The 22,551-nt window shown below is 40.5% G+C and overlaps 1 protein-coding gene across 1 annotated transcript in view; it reads left to right on the forward strand.

The window, feature by feature from the left end:
* The window catches only part of si:ch211-132g1.7 (prostaglandin F2 receptor negative regulator), a 57,336-nt gene extending 37,897 nt beyond the window's left edge, over positions 1–19,439 (forward strand). The window contains exons 12-15 of the mRNA XM_031292133.2: positions 14,836–15,022; positions 15,145–15,263; positions 15,761–15,811; positions 17,009–19,439. Of these exons, the coding sequence (XP_031147993.1) occupies positions 14,836–15,022; positions 15,145–15,263; positions 15,761–15,811; positions 17,009–17,121 (470 nt within the window). The 3' untranslated portion in view covers positions 17,122–19,439. The remainder of the gene's footprint in view (positions 1–14,835; positions 15,023–15,144; positions 15,264–15,760; positions 15,812–17,008) is intronic.
* The last annotated feature ends 3,112 nt before the right edge of the window (positions 19,440–22,551 follow it).

Below are 22,551 nucleotides of genomic sequence, written 5' to 3' on the forward strand. Positions count from 1 at the left end.
TCATTAAGATCTTTTTTTTCTCACCCAGTAGATTTTCACCGGCTACCAACATTCTGTATCTTAACCAAATTGAGTCTCTGTCTCTCCCGGTCGAAACGAGTAAACAACTAATTTAAAAACAAACAGTGTCCTGGTTACTCTGTATGGATCTCACTGTGAAAACTTTTCATTGGGACTACTTTTTAAGAATGTCTCTTTAAAGTGTCCCCTGTGAGGCCTGTGGATTATCCAGCGTAACAAGGACATTGTGTTCTGAAAGACATGTTTCTGTTGAATTTTTCAAATGTAACTTTTTATTGTGTGGCAGCACAAGTTTGAGAGACAGATATATTAAAACCTATGCAGAATATTGACACTAAATGCATCCCTTGACAGCGCTAGAGGTTATTTTTGGGTGTTTAGGGTGAAATTACCCTTTTATAGTATGTGGTTCTATTATTTTAGCCACTTCATTAGGCTGTTTCCTCTACAGTCACTGTGACTTATGATGTGTCATTGTGTGTGTGTGTGTGTGTGACGTGTGTGACGTGTGTGACGTGTGTGATCAGGTTTCAAGGTAAACTGAAACTAACTAAGTGCTGTTCAGGAACATACTGTAGCCTGACAAAGAAGTGCATTTGTTAAAGACTTTTTTTCAGATGCGGATTAATACTCATTATTTTTCAGTAATGGAGCTCTGTGGCACAGAGGAATGCGATATATCAAGCTTTGGCTACTTTTTAGTGGAAGCAATTCATAGATTGATCTTTTAAAGATAATGGAGAAAGTAACTGGCAGTGTCACGAGTGTGAATGACACACAGGTAAAAGGTCAGGTAATGGACCAATTACCAAACGGGTATCGAGTGACATGTATCAACAAAGGTGTGGTGCTTACGTTGGCTCTGTTTGGACAACGGCCAAACCTCCACTACCTCAGGTGTTCTTACTCACATGTACCATACACACACATACTTGTTGATGCTCAACCTTTTTTAGTCATATCCTGAAGTTCCCTTCTTGTCCTATTGTGTCAGAACAATGGGCTACACAGGTGAGCTGATAACTAATACACACACACACACACACACACACACATCAATACATGTTTGAACACTGTATATGTTACAGCTAATATCACTCAACTGGAATAACTGTATTGACCTGTAATTTGAACATTGTTATGCTGTCACACCCTACAAAGTGTGTGTGTGTGCGTGCGTGCGTGTCTCACATTCCTTAGTGATGGCTGGAAACAGCTCTCCTGTTGGAGCTTGTTATTATGATAGGCATGGTGAAACACACTCACACAAAATATTCCTCATTATTTCTCACTGCTCAGTCAGTTAGTGATCATATTTACTGTGCTGCCTTTTATTTTTGAAGTTGTTGACTTAGGTAAATGTGTGTGTGTGTGTGTGTGTGTGTGTCCCTACTGTCCACATTTGCATCCATTTTGTGTGTGTTTTTACATGAACCCTTTGTAGAGATTACAGATTAGAGAAACTACATATGACTTAAATGATCATTTATCTCTTTTAGAGCCACACTAAGTTTCTCATTGTGTTACTAATTACAGTATTGCCAGGATTTGCCCCATGCAGCAGCTGGTAGGTAATCCGATGTAGTGTGTGTGCCCGAGAGAGCTTCAGACATGATCAGTGGCTTTCAATTCACTTTCAGGCTTCAATCGTAGCCTTTCATCACTTCCTGTCTGGAGATTTCCCACCAGCGACGATATTGACATCAGAATTGAATAAAAATGTAAAATGTATCTCATTTAGTGAGGACTGGATGTTCTTTTCTTCCCCAGTTTGTGATCACTGCAGTCTTTGTTTGTGTTGTGTTCATTTCCTGATCAGTTTTTACAGTCTTATACTGTTTCAGCTATGCTTTCAGCATGGTGCGTTTGACTCGCTGTCTGTTTGACCCTGTGTCTTTTTGCTGTGATGTGTTATCTCAGCGTGCTGCTGCATGCGGACACACTGCAACCATTGCCACTGGAATGACTGGCATGGTGTTGCAGTCATGGTAGTGTGCGTTTCTGAGATGCTGCATACTTAACTTGAAATCAGTGGTAGTGAGATGACATCACCATCAGATCACAGATATTTTTCCCTTCTTCTGGAAGCACTGAAACTGTGACAGTTTGGATGTTTTTAACATATCGCCGTTTTTTTTCTGCTTTGAAATTCTTTTGTTTAAATAACAGCATACCACTCTGATCCTCCTGGGAGAAAATCAAGCTTTGTACTTCACTAGTTCACTCACAGAGACACATTTAGCCTAAGGAAACAAGGCAGTCTTATTGTCTATCAAGATGATTTAATTTAGATTCTGTGTTAACAGTGGTGTTTAAGGAACTTATCAAATAAACAAAACGTTCAAGCAGAGATCACAATAATATGAAATGGAGCAAAAACATGATTTATGGACATCCAGAAGATGTCCTCTTTGGCGCCAGAATGAAGTTTGTATGTGTTTTTCTCTGGACGTTGTACAGATGTCACCCAAAAGACTTCCTAAAGGCAGCCAGAATGAAAGATGTTTTGACTGTCTTTTCTGGATGTAGTATAATGTCAATGAAAGACGTGTATCTGTCTTTAAAAAAAATCTTCAAAAAAGTGGCAGTGAGTTGCTAAAAACAAAGATAACGGTTCCATATCTTCACTATCAGCTTTATTGAATACCGTGTGTCATGACCTGGCTCAGGTGGTCCCAACAAAGAGGGAGACAATAAACCGACTGTACGCTAGCATTAAAGAGCAGATTGATAAAGTTAGTGACTAGCTGGTGAACACAGTGGAGCATTAGGCAGCTAAAGAACCGGCTATTTTGTTCAGGAGTTGGTGTTGACCCAAACAGAACTACAAGGAGAGTGAATACTGGACCTCATTTCATCAGGTGGACAGAAACAGGACTCCAACTGAGAAATGATTTGCCATAGTTGCTTTAACCTTGTAAGGTAGTAATACAGTATTTCAATTTTGTTTACAGCTTGTTTCGCTGCCCCCAACTAGCCTAAATATGAAAGTCTACCGTCAGCTGACATTGTTATATGGACCTCGTTCAGTTTTTCCTGCATCCTCAGCATACTTTTTTCAGGCAAGCGTTGCCACCTCGAGTATGGCATTCGGTAAATGAAGCAAATAACATGCATTGTAATCAGGAGTATAATGCCAGTTATGTCAAAAATGCACGCAGGATTTTTGTGAATTTGCCAAACACCTGGCAACGTGAACCATATTTAAGAATAACTCTGTGTGGTAAGTTTAATGATACATCCTTCTCTCCTCTTTTGGCTCCTTTACTCCTCATTTCCTCCACAGTCTCTCCTCCCTCCCTTCTCTCCACTCTCCACCAAATTACCCAGCTGTCTTTGCAGGGCCGACAGGCAGCCGTTAATTAGCCAATCTCACGCTCCGTTAGCCGGCCGGGGAGACAGAACGAGGTAGAGAAAGAATAGGCAGAGAGAGAGAGCGAGAGAATGAGAATAGGGGAAAAGTAGAGGGAGCTAAACAGATTGTTAAAGTGAGCAAGAGTGGAAGAGTGTGAATAGAGGAGGCAGTAAATGGATGAAGAGTGGCTCGAGAACAGCATGCAAAGTTTCCTGAAGAGAGGGTTGAGGAGAAGATAGAATGGAAAGGGCTGTTGGACAGAGAGGATGGACAGTTAAGAATATAAAGTGCTGAGGGGATGGGAGAGGATGACAGAAAGACTCCATTAACTGTTTTTGGTGAACAAAATAACACCTGATCATATTGATGTTCTTATTTTTAAATGGTTCCAATTGGAGCCACCAGTGTCCCCAGTTTATAAAGCAGTGAAATGCAGATTTGGTCTGTTTTGTCAGAACAATTGGTACAAACTTCCTGGGTGACCCATTTATGTTTCAGCAACATTCCCTCACTAACTTGAATCCAAGTGACGTTATAAAAATGATCAAATCTAATTTTGTTTTTCAGTTATACAGTAGGGGGATACATAGTTTGAAAAATACCATTTCGCAGTTCTAAAAGTACAGAGACGTGATAAAAAAACATCTGGATAAAGTTTTCATGCTATTCAGTAGTCATTTATTCATTTGTCGTCAACAAAATCCTTTCTAGTATTCAGTGGCCTCTCGATGACTGCAAAAAATCAGGTGTTCAGCAGAAGCGAAAGAAGAGCCTTGACTGAAAACTGTCTCACTATACTATAGTGAAAAACGAGAGCAAATGATGGCTAACCAAACATAAAGTGGGAGATGGAAGAGGGGCATAAAAGCAGGACTGGAAGAGAGGAGAAGAAAAGACAGTAAAACACAAATTGAAAATGTTGAGTAGATAGTCCTAAAAAGCAGAGCTGTGCCATCATTTTCACCCCATTAGCTCTTCCAGTTAAACAGAAATGCAGCTTTAAGGAATCCTCAGAAATGGCAGATTTCAGTGCGATCAGACTGAGAGGACTGCATATTTTTAGGTTTTTTAACAACAATAGTACTCAGGGGTTTCTTCTGTTTCGGTTTATAGTGGAAGTCAATGACAGGTGAACAGGAGAAGCCCTAGGTGAGTGTCACAAGGACAGGCTTTGGTTGCTATAGGTGCCAACATGTCAAATGTTTAAAAAGAATAGATATAGCAGTGTTTATTTTACTTAAGCTGTCTGATACCTGATATCTTTTTTTCACTACCTACAAATTTACCATTTCAATGCCATTTTTTTTCCTTCAAATATTTGTCCTCTAGTCACTATTTTATTCTGGGAATGATGACCTGTCATTGCGTATGGAAATCCACAGGGCACTCTCATTTATCTCATGCAACCAATCCTATTCTTTCAGTAGTCCAAAACAAATCTGTATTATGTTTGCTCTAAATCAGGGGGCTTCAACGTTTTTAAGCATATATATATACATACATACATACATATATATATATATATACACACACACACACAGTTTTATTGTGCTTAAAGCTTAACTGGATCCGTGGATGGCTATCTTATGGCTACCTTAGCTGTAGGCCATTAAGCCCATCTTAAATGTAGCGTAGCCTACATTAAAGACAATATCTTTAATAACAATGTTTTGGATTCATATTAATGTATATTTTCAGACATATTTAAAAAAAATTATAATAATTAAACCATCAAACAATAATTTGGCAGCCCCCCTGCAGCAACTCTGAGGACCCCTAAGGATCCCGGACCTCCTGTTGAAGATCTCTAAATCTCTCTATGCTCTAAATGCCTGAAATGTGAAAGAATACTTTGATACTGATTTACTGGTTAACACCAAAATCACATTGACGCGTTGGAATACGATCCAGAAAGGCTGGTTTAAGTCATACATTAGTGAGTTTTAAGGCTTGGTAGACAATCAAAAATGAGCATTTGCATTATTTTGTACCAATACCAATATGACACAATTGGTTGTTGAGAGGCTCCCCATTAGCTTCCACTGATGCAGCGGCTAGTCTTCCTGTGGGCCTTTGGCACACACAAATGTACATCGGACGAGATCCATACATTAACAGTCAGAAAAATGAATAACGTAGTCAGTTTATAACGAGACTGAAACTGATCCGTAACCCCAAAAGAGATAGAAGTTAGATGTTTACATTACTCCATGCTAACTAATGTATATATTTGTGTTTCCGTTGGAGACTTCTTGGATAAGAAATGTATTTGACTTAAGATTTCTAGTCAAATGCTCGTGTTTTGTGCTTGTGTATTTTAGCTGAGCCAAAACCAGAATTCAGGTTTAATCAATGCATTAAGTAGTGTCAATGAATTGCTAATGAGACTTTAAACCAATATAGGAAAGGAAATGTTACAGTTTAAAAAATTGTGATGTTGTATGTATGTATTTGATTCGTAGAGACATTAATTTCACGTATGCTAAAAAAAATCACTTCTTCCTCCCCAACTTATACTGATTCTTGGCACACTGGGAAAGACTGGAACAACATTTGAACTGTCTACTGCAATCTTTGCTACTTACTGCTAATGAGAAAATTCATTTAGTAAGATATCAAATCTAGGATTACAGCTGTTAAAATCTAGAAATATAGATGTTGGCCTAATGAGACCCGCATCAGTTTAACTCATGTATTCATGTCATATATTCAGAGGGCATCTGCAAGTTAAACATGCCAGATATCACATCAAATTTGCATTAATTTACTGGAGGTCTTATTAAGCATGCAGCGAGTAAGAGGGAACTTTGCTTCCCAGTGGCTTTTTGTTTCTGTGAGGCTAAATAGTGCTTTTATAGTGTTTAGTATTCCTCTCTACCAGTGCTGTCCTGCTTTATGGAGCAGAGAACACACAGATTAATTAGAAGCACTGGTGGTAATTGTCAGTTGTGTGTGTGTGTGTGTGTGTGTGTGTGTGTGTGTGTGTGTGTCAGTTGTACGCTTTGGACTCTCCTCAAGGGATTAATCCAGAGAAATCCAATCAGGCAGTCTTCATTTCCACAGACAGCCATTTTAGTTTAATTAGCCCAGACAGGAGCCAGATATTCTATTAGAGATAGACTGTAGTTCCTCCTCAGCCATCCAGTCACCAGGATCTCCCTTCCTCCTGCTTATTGAAGCTGCTTCACCACCTAAAACGGCGCTACTAGTATTGAAGCTAACATCGCTGTGAAGTTCTGATGGACCAACTAGTCTATCAGCTGGCTGCTCAGCTCATTACACCTTCCAAAACTTTCGTTTTTCCAGCTGTTATTGAACATGGCCATTTCAAACTTAGTATAAGAGTATACAATTAGATTGTTGTATAAACCCCAGACGAGATATGTTTTTTTTGAGAATCTTTGTGTTTTTTTTTTTCGTTTTATGGAACAATGTTCATTGATTGATTGATTGATTGATTGATTGATTGATTGAGTTCGTTCAGTGACGGACCCTTCAGTCATTAGTCAGGATTCATCAAAGCAGACAACAGTGTTGCTTTCAACTAATTGCCAGGTTGTGACCCCACTGCAAATACCTGGGATTACCGTGGACGGGAGAGCCTCACTGCCTGTAATGCCTATTTCCCTCACGCGACTTTAGCTGATTTACCTGATGTTCCACTCGCCGACCGTTTTTGGAGCTCCCCTACAAAAGCCCCAGATTAGAGGCAAATCGGCCTGCTAACCAATCTCTCTCCAAGGTCTTTTGTGTGTCTTTGCAGTCTCGATGCAATGAATCCTGGAAATGGGGATAACAGCGCACATGGCGGACAGTGTCTCTTCTGAAGCATCCGTGGTGTTGCATTCAGTTGTACGCACGGGAAGTGACGGAAGTAGTTTTTAAGTGTACTGAGGCCTGTTAGGTTGTGATGTTCGGTGTCATGTTGTGGACCAATGATTACTTGTTATGGCCAGATGATCCCACATTCATGTAACAAGGGGCCTTCTTGATTTTGTGTTTATCAAAAAACCCAACAAGCCTCTGATCCCCTCCCTTTAGTGCATGTTCAATATTCTGTTTACATGCAAATACATTGTGGAAGTGGTTGCATCTGCTTATGTAACACACTTTTCTGTTCACTCTGTGTATACAGGGTAGCTGTGCAGTATAGCAGTGTAAACTGTAGCTTGTTTAGACTGTTTGGATGGGAGTCAGTGAGTTCACAAGTTCATATGGGGGGGTGGAAAGGTCCATATGGGGGGGAGAGGGGGGGAAGTCAGAGTTTGCATTCAGCAGAGGAACAGCTGTGGGCAAGAGGCTGTGCGTCAGCCTGCTGGTGGGGGATCAAATACTCCTTTCGCACCTCCCATGGGGGGGAAAGGGGGGGGTCTGGGGGGTCTGGTGATACTACGTGCTCTCCAAAGCTTGAGATGTGTCCACATTGCTGAGGGCCTCTTGCTGTTGATTTATGCCTATGTGATAAACAAAATAAGCTCCTCAGTCACTAAGTATTTTCAAATCCCATTTCCCTCCCTTCTTCCCTCTCCTCATTCTCCGTCCTCTCTGCCGTCAAGAACAAAGAAAGTAAAGGATGGAGGCTAACTGTGAGAAAGCGGAGGCTTTCTAATTATAGCTCCGTTCCTCGAAGATGGGTGTCGTCTCTGAAACGAGCAACCAGAGTTCATGCGTCAGTCCTGCAGAATTATGCAAAATGCGTCTTTGATCATTAACGGGGCGATGTCAGACACTAACCTGGTGTTATCAGAGAAACACACATATCTTTTGACTGTCAGCAAGGCAGTTTTAAAATGATGCCATTACATAAGAATATAGTCAGATTAATTATATAAGGGATTAAAATAGTTTTCATACATCCTGTCAACACAAAACATCATATTGAAATGAAAATACAACTTCACCAACAATGCAGAAAATAAAGTGAGTCCATTTTAAGGATAACTTTTGGTTTATTGCAGTTATTTATTTATGTTATCCGTTATGATAATTAGAATTGCTGAGATCTTGGAACACGACACTGCTAGGATAACAGGTTGTAAACAAGCCAACAGTTGAATTAAAATAATTAGAATTATGCTCAATAACTCAGTCAATTGATAAGTTAATCTACAAGAACGTTATTGGCAACTATTGTCATAAAGTTTTAATCTTAATATTGTAGGCTAATTGCCCCGAATATTAATGATTACGCCCTAATATTAGGCCTATTATTGTTGTTACTATTGTTATCACAAATAATCACAAAAAATCATATTATTGACTGACAAACAACATATTTATTAGTTTCCCAGGTATCAAAAAAAGCCATGTGAATATAGAAATTATATTTACAGGTGTTTAAAAAAAAAATGCAACCATTTGACATTCAATTTAAATAACAGCCGCCAATCAGAACGACTAGATATGTAACATTCAAACTTTAATTAGGTATTACAAACACTAACAGTAGCCAATCAGAAACAGCTAGCAATTTAACATTCAAATCTATTTTTCATTCAAATCTAAATCTATAATGGAATTGTTCCAACGGAAAACAAACGGGCACTTATCAAGGGGTAAAAGCAGAAGGATTTACCTCCGAATGGAAATAAGTTTACAACCTTTGGAAGTTAGTGAGAGCCCTTTGTTGATGCTTAGAAGAGTATAGGTTTGCTTATCGCCTGTCTTGCGAGTAAATGGCAGGAAAAAAAAACCGTTTGGAGAAACGCAGCCCCACATCGCGCTGCGTTTTGTGGAGGTGTGAGAATCCCGTACAGTAAACAGTTACATCACTGCCTCTATCGCTTCCACAAGAAAGTTTTTAAAACACCAAACACAAGCCCTGAACTGCCCGGGAGTTTGTGAAACAGCTAAATGTTTGCCAAACAACAAAGCGCAGTCGATGTCTCTCGCTCGTCTCTCTTCTTTCTCCGTGAAATGAAGCTGCCTTCAGGTGCAGGAAACATTGTGTTCTATAAACGATCTGACGTAAAAACTGTTACTGTGAAATATACAGTCCAATTGTGCTACATTGGGGGGTTAAAGAACACAACAGGACGTCGCACCAATCTGCGGCGATTTGCTTTTTGAAAAATCTGAACGCAGCTTCACGCTGAAGTACGGAGCTCATTTAAAATGATGCTCTGATGTCCCGTTTCACTCACCCAAAAGCACAAAAGCACGGAGCTGCGCCAAACAAAGCTGACAGAAGCACAGAAGAGAAGAAGAGTAATGATACACCGTCTCGTCCAGTTGCAGTGCCGTGAACTGGCAGGTTTTAATGTTGCAGACCACTGTTTTTTGCAAGTAGTTTAAATTGTAAACATGTATTGTTATTGTGAATCTTTGATTTAAACTAGCTTTCAGACAAACGCCCCCCAAGAGGACCTCAACGCCCCCCTTTCCAAAATATTGCTTCCAGCGCTCCCCATCATCTTTTGAACGCCTCCGTTGAGAAACACTGACTTAGGTGGATATGATGTCAACAGTATGTCTTTCACTGTGTTCCTTCCTTTGAACTTTTCCTGTTGTAATCCATCTCGTCCATCACTCACAACTGAGTTCAGGACATGATCCTCACATCAGGTCACATTGAGTCCACATCCCGAGAGATCATCATTCTTATCATACCCATCCTTCATCTTGCACATGAACTCGGCCTGTTTTTCTTTTACTGAAGTATGTACCGATGGGAGTCCTGACTGACAGATGGGTTCGGTTTGTTGGACGGGTCCTTGCTGTCAGAAAAGCCTTCAACCCGCCCATGCAGAGTAATGGAGTATAGGCTTACGTTGAGGCAAGCCTCATATGTGGACAATATGTCTGCCAAGAAACAGCTTGAAATGCTTCTTTTTAACCCTAGATGGTGTCAATGTTTGAAGCTAAAAATGGTTAGTGAAAATCAAGAGTTCGAGACCTCTTTCTTCGGCAGCGAGGATGGCACCAGGTAAAATTTCACCAGTCTTTATCATAATCCTCAATCACCATGATCTTCATTTTGCCATGAAGACACAATGAAATGACATCTATACTTGCTTAATGTGATTCATAATTACCTAGAGCAAAGGTTTGGGACAATTATTTCCATTATCATCTAAGCGTCTTGTCTTGCAAGTTTTGGTTTGACAGGTGCAGGGCAGCAGCAGCATTGATGAGCAGAGATGGGGAAATTGTGCAGTTTAAATACTGTAGACCACCAAATTGATGGGGTGTGTTTAGTAAATGACACGGAGAGTGAAGCATGTCACGTGTGTATTCAGCAGTGCAGTTCGAGTTGACTATCAAAGTAGTTGCCGATTAATCGATTGCAGTTCTAGGCGTTAGTTCGTGACAAACTGGGTTCCCTATAGTGCTTCACAGCGTTCATGTTGCAGTGAGTAACCATGTGGGCTTTTTCCAGGATGTTAATGGGCACATCAACCCTCTCTCTGTGTCAGAACTTTACTCATTAGTTGTGTGAGCCATTGTGTGTCAACCTTTTTTAGTCATATCCTGAAGTTCCCTTCTTGTCCTATTGTGTCAGAACAATGGGCTACACAGGTGAGCTGATAACTAATACACACACACACACACACACACACACACACCAATACATGTTTGAACACTATATGTTACAGCTAATATTACTCAACTGGAATAACTGTATTGACCTGCAATTTGAACATCGTTATGCTGTCACACCCTACAAAGTGGTGTGTGTGTGTGTGTGTGTGTGTGTGTGTGTGTGTGTGTGTGTGTGTGTGGTCAGTTGCCCCATTCACCCCCCTCACTCGGTGTCATCTCCTGTTTCCTCCTCTCTGGTTGGATGGAGCGCTCGGCTACTTTACTTTGTGCAACAAAAAAAAATGGTGCCCCCTCTCCACACTGTCCTAATGCATCTTCATCACCACCATCGTCGTCACCGTCAATTTAGTCCGATTTAACAGTGCGGAGGGAAGCTTTTTACGATTTCTAGTGGAGATAAGGAGCCAAGGTACTTTACGTTTGAGAACTTAATTATTTCCTTTACCTTTTAAAAATCTGAAATATTGGAGTTATTTCTGTCTACATTTTTAAGTCTGTTTTAAACACTAACACTAATGCACGATTATGTCTTAATATGCATCTACTTAAGTACAAAATAATATTCAATAATACATGGGTACCATTTCACTACAATTCTATGCAACAATGTAGCATTTGCAATAAATCATGCAGCAGTTACAATGACTTATAAATAGAAATATATTTGATTTACTAAGTGGACATACTTATCTGTGCACTGTAGGTCTACTGATGAAATTATGCACTAGAAATAAAAAAATGCTGTGCTAACAAGTCAAGGGGGGTTTAAACGGTCAAAGATATGTGGGTAAGTTTTGTTCGAGGAAGAGTCCGAGGTCACCAAAATAATCCTCTTGAGGTCGTGAATGTCTACAGCAAAACGTAATAAAACTGTGCCGATAGGCACCAAGATATCTCGCTCTAGAGTCTGGACTTTAGTGACAAAGTTTTCAGATAATGACCAATATAAAGACCACAGGACACTAAAGTTAAACTAAGGCTAGTGTTATTATTACTGCTGCTGCTGCTGCTGGTGGTACTACTACTGATTTTTAATGATGTAGCACTTGAATATTAAAACCATTAGGGGAGAGAGAGAAATTGAGATGTGATTCATTACTCTGCTGTGGGTGAGTTCACTCCTCTCCTCCTCTCCTCACTCTCTCTTCATTATATTCTCTTCTTTCTTTCTCCTCATTTCTCCAGCTCTCATTCTTGAATCTTTTATTTTTTGCCATAGTTGTTTTTCATTATCATGTGTCTGTTTTTTTTCTCCATGTTGTTCGCAAATGTTCTTTTTATTTTTTCATCTGTATCCTCTATTTGTCTCGTAAATGACAGAGGATGACTCAGGCTGAATGGGGCTTTTATTGTGCGTGTATGTGTGTGTGTGTGTGTGTGTGTGTGTGGGAGGTACAGTACTGATAGTCCCTCTCTCCCTGACAGACTAATGACTAGTTTGTGCTTTTCTGTCAGTCTCTCTCCCTCCCTCCCTCCCTCTATCTCTCTACGTCTTGCTCTTGGAAATAATTAGCTCGCTCGCCCCCTTTCCATAGATTACATCTAGTTTCACAAATTCTCTCTTGTCTCTGTTTTCTTATCTTTTTTCATCACTAGCCTCCTTTTTTTTGTCGCGTGTCCATCGCACTAGAAGGAACCGCAGCTGGTGTGTGTTTTAAATGTGGTGATAACGGAGTCGCTCTCCGTTTTTTTGGTTATCGTCATATCCTCTGTAGTAATCATAGTAAAATTGGGGCTGCGTTGTACATCCAAAAATAACACTCCCTCCCTCATTTCCCTATTGTAATAAGTACAGTAACTCTTCTCTGTTAATACTTGCGGTCACATCACATGTGAAAACGTCATAATGCAACATAACTCATTCTGCGTAAGGTGGTTTAAGTCCTCTAAATGATACATTAAGTAGTTTACCATTACTAATTGCAGACAGGCTCTTACTAAAGTAAATGTTAGCTTAAGATAGTTACTAATGGACTCGACGAAATGGGCACTTGCACTTCCAGGAAAAACTGTGCCTCTTCAGTGATGATGTAATCCTCCACAAGTGGGAGCAACTGAAAAGTTCAACCGATGACGTTATCACAACTCTTTCAACAGTCGTGCCTTTCTACCTGTTCTGTCAAATAAAACTGCCCTTTACACTGAAGGTTGACCCCCCTTACTGACATGACATATATTACATTAAGGAAGTGATGATACCTTGTCATGGGACTTTAAAAGTCCCATGGCATGAAAATGTCGCTTTATGAGGTTTTTTAACATTAATATGCGTTCCCCCAGCCTGCCTATGGTCCCCCAGTGGCTAGAAATGGTGATAGGTGTAAACCGAGCCCTGGGTATCCTGCTCTGCCTTAGAGAAAATGAAAGCTCAGAGGGGCCAATCAGGAATCTTCCCTATATGTTGTCATAAAGGGGAAGGTTACCTCCCCTTTCTCTGCTTTGCCCATGGCAGTTGGTCAAGGCCACACACCCCACCCTCCACCTTGCCCCCCCCCTCTCTCCGCCTCAATAGCATTTAAAGCTACAGACACAGAAATGGCACATCCTAAGGAAAGCTCATTGTGGGACTGGCTCTAGTGGCTGTAATTCTGCACCAAAGCTGAATTTCGGGAAAGCGACTTCAGATACAGTATTAGGGGACCACTAAGGTCTATATAAAAGAGACTTCAGATACAGTATTAGGGGACCACTAAGGTCTATATAAAAGAGACTTCAGATACAGTATTAGGGGACCACTAAGGTCTATATAAAAGAGACTTCAGATACAGTATTAGGGGACCACTAAGGCCTATATAAAAAAGACTTCAGATACAGTATTAGGGGACCACTAAGGTCTATATAAAAGAGACTTCAGATACAGTATTAGGGGACCACTAAGGCCTATATAAAAGAGACTTCAGATACAGTATTAGGGGTCCACTAAGGCCTATATAAAAGAGACTTCAGATACAGTGTTAGGGGACCACTAAGGCCTATATAAAAGAGACTTCAGATACAGTATTAGGGGACCACTAAGGCCTATATAAAAGAGACTTCAGATACAGTGTTAGGGGACCACTAAGGCCTATATAAAAGAGACTTCAGATACAGTATTAGGGGACCACTAAGGTCTATATAAAAGAGACTTCAGATACAGTATTAGGGGTCCACTAAGGTCTATATAAAATCATCCAGAAGCAGCACGTCATAGGACCTTTTAAAAGGGAAAATGTGTCTTTAATATCCCTTTTTTAATTGACGCAGGTGTCCTTTGTGATGATACTGATGTCGAGCTGATTGTCTTAATGCACTCCTAACTTTGAACTATATGATATACTGTATGTATAACACACATGCAGTTTACAGTGATAACGGTGGCAGATTTACTACTCAAAAGTCTTTGTAATTTTTTATATATTGCGTCCCTGATTTCACACAGTTAGACAAAAGCAGTTTTTTCATTTCTAGCCAACTACCACTACCCAGCTGATTTGTTTTGAGCGGACTCGTTTTTTTTAATATATTTGTTTGGATGGATTGGAAACCACCCTGTTGCACATTCCACAGGCACATCTTTTGGCCATCTTTAAGCTGCCTTTTGTAGTTTGTAACATATAATGTAACTAAAGGCACTGGGCAGCTGAAAATGTGGAAAGATGTCAAAGTCCATCCATCACCCAGCTGTGATTGGTGCTTTGACGCAAAGAGGCAGTGCTTAGGATTGATTGACAACTCTGCACATCTTGGAACTGAAAGTGATTGTAAGAGAGTCATTTATTATTTCTGCATTTATAGAAATATAAAAAGACTTTTGGTTTGAAAAGGTGGCTGGAGCTTTTTCTTGGCAAATAATCATTGAGCGTTTGCAGTTTTTTTTTACAAACCTATAACAGCTTTACTTAAAGTTCTCCCTCTCTCTCTCTCTCTCTCTCTCTCAGATGACATGGCGTACGAGGTGCGTTGGTTTTTCACCAGGCTGCGCGGTGGAGAGACGACGACCCTGGTGGCCAGCGTCGACCGCTTCGGCGTTGTGACGAAAGACACTCGCAACTCCTCCAGTGACATTTCAATAGAGCGCAAAGACACGCACACCTACATGTTGAACATTCATGGCACTCAGGACAGGTGAGTGTTGTTATGGGTCATTGGCAAACATGCTTTGTTCTTCATAAACCATTTTATATCATCATTGTAACAATCTCCGCTGCAGGCTTACTATGTGTTTGCATGTGCTCTGTGGTTCCCAGTGACAGTGGCGAGTATCACTGTGTCGCCACTCCCTGGTACCTGTCGGCCTCAACAGGAGCCTGGACTCAAGCCAAAGAGCTGCCGTCATCTCGAGTCTTCCTTACAGTCCGATTTGCTGGTGGGATAACCGCTTCATTTTACAACTAATGTCTGCTTTAATCCTACTGAATATGCTGTCAGTTTTGACCAGGGTGCCCGCGGCCTAAGTAGGCCTTAAAAAGTCTTAAATTCGCTGAAGTATTGTGTTCTAGGTCTTAAATTATTTTGAACAGGTCTTAATTTCCCTACGTCCATGTAACGCTACCTCTAATGCTCACTGAAAGGTTTTTTTATTTTTTTTATTCTGTGGTGTTGTAGTTCTTTCTTTCGCTCATCCAAATCTAATTTGCTGTATATTTACAGCTTATTATTTCTCTGTGTGGCTTTAATTAAATTTTAATAAGTTTATTAACTTTGCAAGAACTTTTGTGGCTCTGCATTTCGTTGTACTTTTATGTCGTGATATAGGTCTTACATTTCATTCATAAAGGTCTTAAAAAGGTCTTAAATTGAACTTGTTGAAACCTGCAGAAACCCTGTTTGACATTATTTGTGTCTTATTTGTCTCTCCTGCAGTGTGGGACTCCCTCAAGTTACCTCTCTTATACGGAGTAGCAGCCTCAATAGGTAACGTAACCACCATGCATCTAATGTGTATGTTGTATGTTCAGGTGTTGGCTTAAGCCTCTGTTTAATCATTAATGATAATTTAGATATTGCTATTCAATATTTCTATTTCACATAGAAAAAAACTTTAATAAGGGCTGTTCAATATACTGTTCCATGTTCGAATATACTCTGATATTGTGTGTATTGTGTAGACATTTTGTAAACAATAGCACAACTGAACGTTGTAACCCATCTACATCTACGTTTGTTGCTGTTGCCATAGACTACTATTATGACAAACTATTATGGCATATTTTTGTAAGCTTTTTTTTTTTTTTACTGAAATGTTGAGGTAGATGTCTAGATGATCAAAATATTGAAGTTTAAACCGAGTTTCTAGCCAAGAGCAGCAGCAAAATTATATAAGTGACGCTCGCTGTCAGTGCGGACATCTTCTCTGAGACTGCTGGCTGACAGACGAGGGGTAACTCTCTTGGTGCTTGACTAGCTGCCAGTGCTGAGCTCATGCTTATTTTAGGACACATATCTGATAGCTGGCATTGTCCGTGCACAGTGGATTTAAATAAGACAAGAATCTGAATTTGTTTAGGCTTAATATAGCCAATACCAACCAATAAAATATGCCGTAATTGGCACTGATACTGATTTTGTAAAAAGGCTGGGGACATCCTTAGTTGCTATTCATAAGGAAAGTCTTAATTTAGAGGCATCTCTAGTTGTTGTAGTAGTAGTAGTACTGGTAGCTGTAATAGCCTGTAATATCGATTCTAGTGCCACTCTACTTGCCACTTCATTGAGTGAATGAATTTTGCTGCATTCACAAACGTTCAGCCCTGCAAACTTCACCCTTATAGTTACTGAGCCATCAGAAAGTTACTGCCCTCTGATCAGAGACTTTTTGGGGCCAGGATCTAAATTTAGACCCTGGCTAGGTAAGGTTCCTGAGTATCTAAAAAAAATTCTTGGGAAAAGTTCCTGCGGTGGACAGGCTTATAGTAATACCAGTAGAAGTAGTAAAAACATGTTTAAAAGAATTGATGCTGTTGTAAACATGGTAACAGCTCTTCTGCCAGTAGTAGTATTGGGAGAAATAGTATGTATGAGTGAGATTAGTAGGAGCATTAGTAATAGGTGTAGTAGTAGTGTTGGTGATATGGTGTGTCCTCAATTTTTAACCTTTTTGTGTGTCTCCAGGTGTGGGCCTCTTCTCTCTGGTCCTAGGTCTGGTTTGCGCCCACTGCTGCTGCCGCAACACCACACACACTCCACGCTCGCGCAACAAACTCATGGACCTGGAGATGGACTGACAAACACTTTCCCCCGCACCCACACACTGCAGCGCTCACAGGAAACACCACACACACAACAGACACACGCCCATAGACGATTTCTGGGACACCCAGTTGTTTCCATGCGAAGGACGTTGGGAGTAAAATGACATCGCTTTGGAAACAGAAGCCTGACTCGTCAATCGCAGTGCTTTAGGGGGTGCTCGGGGTTTCTTCAGCTCTGCAGTGGAGGAGCAGGGGAAAGCACCAACGAGACTTGATTTTCTACGGAGATCCATTAATATCTGCGGAGCTTCCAGTGATTTTTACACAGATATCTTCGCTCCCCGTTAAGACCATAGCACTACAAGAAACTCGAGCGTTAAATTTTTGCGGAACAGGATGCTTCTGAGACATCACTGCCACTTGGGAATAAAGGACCACTAAACGGATCTGCTGCCTCTGGAACCACTAAGGATAACAAATGAAGCTCTCAGGCTGGACTACTTTTTTATTTTTTTCTTCTGATGCCAAGGCTCCCTGCAAAGAACAACCAGTCTGTGTTCCTGATAGTAACCGAGTCTCTCCGAGCAACGGCACACCAGCGTACCCCGTTGGATTTTCCTTTTTGAGGAAACACGGGAAATTCAAGGGGCGGTTGGGCTTGGAGAGACGGAAGTGGCATTTCGGTTGTGCGTCTGCGCCTCGACATATCCCCGTTAAGTCACTGAAGTTTTTGTTTTGTATGTGCAGAGTCTGGCGGTTTAGGCAGCCTGAGACAAAGTCCCGTTCATACAGGCAGCAGAGGTCCTAGAAAACAAAAGTGGTGCTCCGCGTGCTTTCCACACCAGAGGTATTGCACTACAACTACCATCCCAGAGTATTCCTACCTTAACAAAAGGACTATTTACTTTTATTCTCAACTCTAGTTTTTTGAAATAATTAAGAAATTTTAAAATGAGAGACATTTCTAAGCTTTACAATGAGATATGCAGTTAGTGTGTTTGTGTGTGAGATATACTGTACGTGGTGCCAATATTTGAACTAACAGAGGTGTGTGCTCGGTTCATATCGCCAGATCAACACTTGAACTGCCACTGAAAGTGGTGACAGCAAGCACTCTTCTTTTCTAGATATTCAGAAATGTATCCTGCTGTTGTTTTACCAGAGTCTCGTGTGTGTTAGTGCGAGTGCTGTGCCTACAGTATGTGAGACAGAGTTGCATGTGCTGTTTTATAAGGACAGATTGATGTCATTCAGGAGCAACACAAGCCTTTTCCTGGGTTCCATTTTTCATGACGTCATGAGTCTCATACATCCAGATATTTACACTTAGCTGTCACTAATCTAGACTCGCATGTGTTCACACTGTGTGCGCTCTGGTGCAAGAAACTCTGCGACTTCCATATTTTTGAACAATCATGCATGATTCTCAGTTTTAGTTTTGCTTTTTAAAGGAATAGTGAAACATTTTTGAAAATGCATGTATTCGCTTTCTTTCCAGAGAAGATCTTTATCAATCTCATGTCAGTGCATTTAAGTACGGAGCTAGAGTCAGGATGTGGTTAGCCTAGCTTAGCATAAAGACTGGAAGCAAGGGAGACGGCTAGACTGGCTCTGTCCAAAGTGAATAAAAACACCCACCAGCACCGCTAAAGCTCACTAATTAACACATTGTAGGTTGTTTTTAATAGAAGTATAACAATTTTGAAACCATAGAATTTTGGTTTGGTGGGAAATGAAATGCTGTAACTATTTCTTGCCTGGGCAGACGGATAAACTGCTCTTTAAGAAAAAGTTCTAGCATGTACAACAAGATTGCAGTTTGTATACGGATTAAAACAAGATAAAATGTGTTAGAGGTGCTGGTAGTCATTTTTATGAATTTTAGCTATTATTGATGTCATATATGAATTATTCAGTCTGTTATTCAGTCTTTATGCTAAGCTAAGCTAACCATGTTCTAAATCTTCTTATCTAACGATCTCTCAAAAAGGAAGTAAATAAGCTTATTTCCTAAAATGTTGAACTATTTTAAACGCCACATGATTTCAATGAGTTTAAGGGGCAGTTAACATTTTGGTAGATCCAATTATCACTTTTGGTTTAGCCTGGTGAGCCGTTTCCCATTTAAAGCTAAAAAACGCCCCAGAACTATCGCTGGCAAACAAGCTCTACTCAAAAAGTGTCAGACTGTTCCTTAACTGTCGCTAACTAGCCAGAAAACTTTCAGTACATTGATTTCAGAGATTTGAACTGCAACACTAGATATGGCCCTTTTCCAAATGAGATGTTTTCATCTCGACTCTTTCAGTGAAAAGTTTTACCATGCACCTAACAGCCAAAACTGAAAACTACAAAAAAAATATCTGTAGAACAAAAACCTTACCAGCTGATTATGAAAGAAAGCTGTTCCCAACTGACATCTGTTGAGTCTCTTTGGTGTTTTTTTATAGCAAACCAATGAATTGTTGTATCGTGTTGACTTGCTGTGTGAACGCACACTCACAGTTCCAGCAACACAAAGTGAGGATGTTTCTGTCCAAACCCAGCAGGATCCCAACAGACCTGTTAGGTTTATAATAAAATGCGCCAGGCTGTGTTTCCTCCTCCACTGACTTGGCTTGGATAGGGCTTTGTTTGATGTTTTTAAATAGTTTTTAAAAAGGTATCAAGGCTGTATTCAGGCCACGGCTCGCGTGAAGAGCTGTATTAGGGACATATTTTTCACCCTCAGAGCTAAAACACCCAAAGTTAAGATTAAAAAGGGGTGTTTCCTGTGGGATGTTACATATTCATACAATGCATCTGTCGCCCACTCAGCTCTGACTTTCTGCACAAAACTGCGTCAAATTCGGCCTGGCCAGGCAGCCAGTGCAGAACTTGAACTATTATCCAATCAGAACACAATTCCCAAATCCATAAAGATTTCAGCCATAGGAAACACCCAAGACAAACCTGTACAACATGTTGCCGTCCTGCAACAATTAAAGCAACAGTGATATGTTCCTTCAGTTAGGGACACTAAAGGGGTTAAGCTGAAAACCCACTTTGAGAAATATTGATGAAATGGGTGTGTTTTGGCTTGATTGATGGTGACAGTTACTTCAGAAATTCCCAATACGTCTCCATAAACCCACTCCACAGGTTTGTGTGTGCCTCTCTGTGTCAGAGCTGTTATATTCAAAATGGGTTTTACCACTATCCTTAACACCCATACATTCAGACAGGTGAATAATAGGGCTCCGTGCCAAATGCTCATAACACTAAACACACACACACACACATACACACACACAGCGCGTAGCATTGATACACACCACTGAACATGTCACTGCAAGAATTTCCCAGTGTCCTTTTACTTTGTCATTTTATCGCAATGAGTATGATGAAATATGATGTTTTTTAAATAAATAGATTTGTAAGATGTATTCATTTTGTGTATTATTTGTGTTCTGATTTGATTGTTTTTATGGCGATGATGATGAATTGCTGTTGTTGATATTATACCAACAAGCAGAAGGCACTGATCCCAGGGTGTGCTGGATAATCTTGAAAATGAAGCAGAGTGACAGCAGTGATTCGAGAGTGTAGAAAAAACCAGTCCAGGTGCTGTCAGTCATCACATTTTATTTGACAAAGAAACCTCAAAAACCACAACTCGTGTTCAGAAATTGTCAAAGTGAAAATTGCATTCTCTTCTTTTTGTATGAGGAAATGTAAACTATAATCATAAATATGTCCAAAACATGGGTGTTTACTTTGGACCCATCTCTGGAAGCCTCTGAGTGGGCGTTTTCCACAACACCAGTTGATTGACATTTGATTCCCTGCGTAGCTAGGCGACGCACAGTCACTTCCGTAGTGCACTGGAGCACATCATCGCCCTGTAAATCCTACGAACTTTGACACCGTGTATTTTATCATTTTCACTAAAACCAAGCTCAGATGTTGGCTATCATTAAGCTATCATTTAACATGAGCTGTTTAAACCGCTCGATAGTGTTTTAAGCCCCCGTCTCCTTCCAGGCAGCGCTGCGACCGTTGACTTCAAGGCACCTAACCCTAACCTTAACCATAACCATTGCCTAATCCTAGTGCCTTCAAGGCAGCACTGAGACCGTTGACTTCAAGGCACCTAACCAAGGGGGTAAGCTTCTCCTTGGACCACGTAGCTCCTATGGCGCCATTTTGATGCTAACAAGCTATCACCTCCTGTTAGCATTCCATTGACTGCCATTCATTTTGGCGCCACTTTGACAGAGAATAACTTTACATCTGAAGCGTTTAAAGACAAAGTCTTTGTCCATTGTTTATTTCTAAAGAAACACGACAATGTATAAAAAGCTGCATTACCTTGTGCCTCACGTTATGGCTCCGTAAAAATGTATTTGTAATTTGTAAAATTTTAAATTTGTAATTTGTAATTTGTAAAAATAGGCTAACGATTGTGTCATAACCACGCGACTTACTGTCGCACACTAGAGAAATTACTGTACAGTACAGGAGAAGCGCGCAGGCAGTTTCATCTCACATTAGCTGTTTAGGTGTAATTACTAATGTTAACTAGCATTTTAGTTAGCAATAATTAGCCTGTGCCTATGTTATCTCCTTACATATACCTACGCTCTCTGTCTCTGCAAGATTCGGAATGATTGAGATTTCTCTTGGCACAGCTACCAGAAGACTTACAACTTTCAGACACGTTGCTCACGTCACATTTACGTCGTCTCTCTCAGTTGGAGGCTGCGCAGTAACGCTCAGCCATCACCAGAAAAGTGCTTCTAATATCCTTCACTGGTCTCCGTCCAGAGCAACGGGATCTGTTGGTCCATTATATCAGTGGTTCCCAACCTTTTTTCCTTGGCGCCCCCCCTACTTATGTCTAAGAAAAGCTGAGCCCCCCCTCCGAAACTGAAGTTGAGGTAACTCTCGAGATAGAGCCTTACTTTCTTTTTTGATACAGAGGAGTTATCAGCACTTTTACGTTTCTCCGCCATGTTTCATTCATAAAATAGTGATGCCGTGGCGGCAGGAAAAACGAGGATGATAGCAGCTAGCAGCTGACCTGATGACAGCAAGGGTCCCAGGTTAAGAGGTCCCGGAGGTTTGGCCTACTAAGTAGCCTGCCTACAATTTAATGCAAGAACAAAAATATATAGTTTTTATACAGACTTTTGTATACATTATATATTCTAGTGTATTATCATAATTTGTTTAACATGTACAAATATTTTTTTTTTACCTCAACCTCAAACCAGATAAAGACTTGCGCCCCCCCTGTGATCTCTGCCGCCCCCCTTAGGGGTCCCCGGACCCCAGGTTGGTCAATGTCAATGCACCTACCCTAACCTTAACTTTAACCCTAACCAAGGCAGCGCTGCCTGGAAGGAGACGTTGGGGGCTTAAAACACCGATCAACATTTAAACAGTCATTTTGTTAAATTCACATTACCCGGACTTGGAAAG

This window comes from Sander lucioperca, chromosome 24 (assembly GCF_008315115.2).
Source record: "Sander lucioperca isolate FBNREF2018 chromosome 24, SLUC_FBN_1.2, whole genome shotgun sequence".
Taxonomy (NCBI): domain Eukaryota; kingdom Metazoa; phylum Chordata; class Actinopteri; order Perciformes; family Percidae; genus Sander; species Sander lucioperca.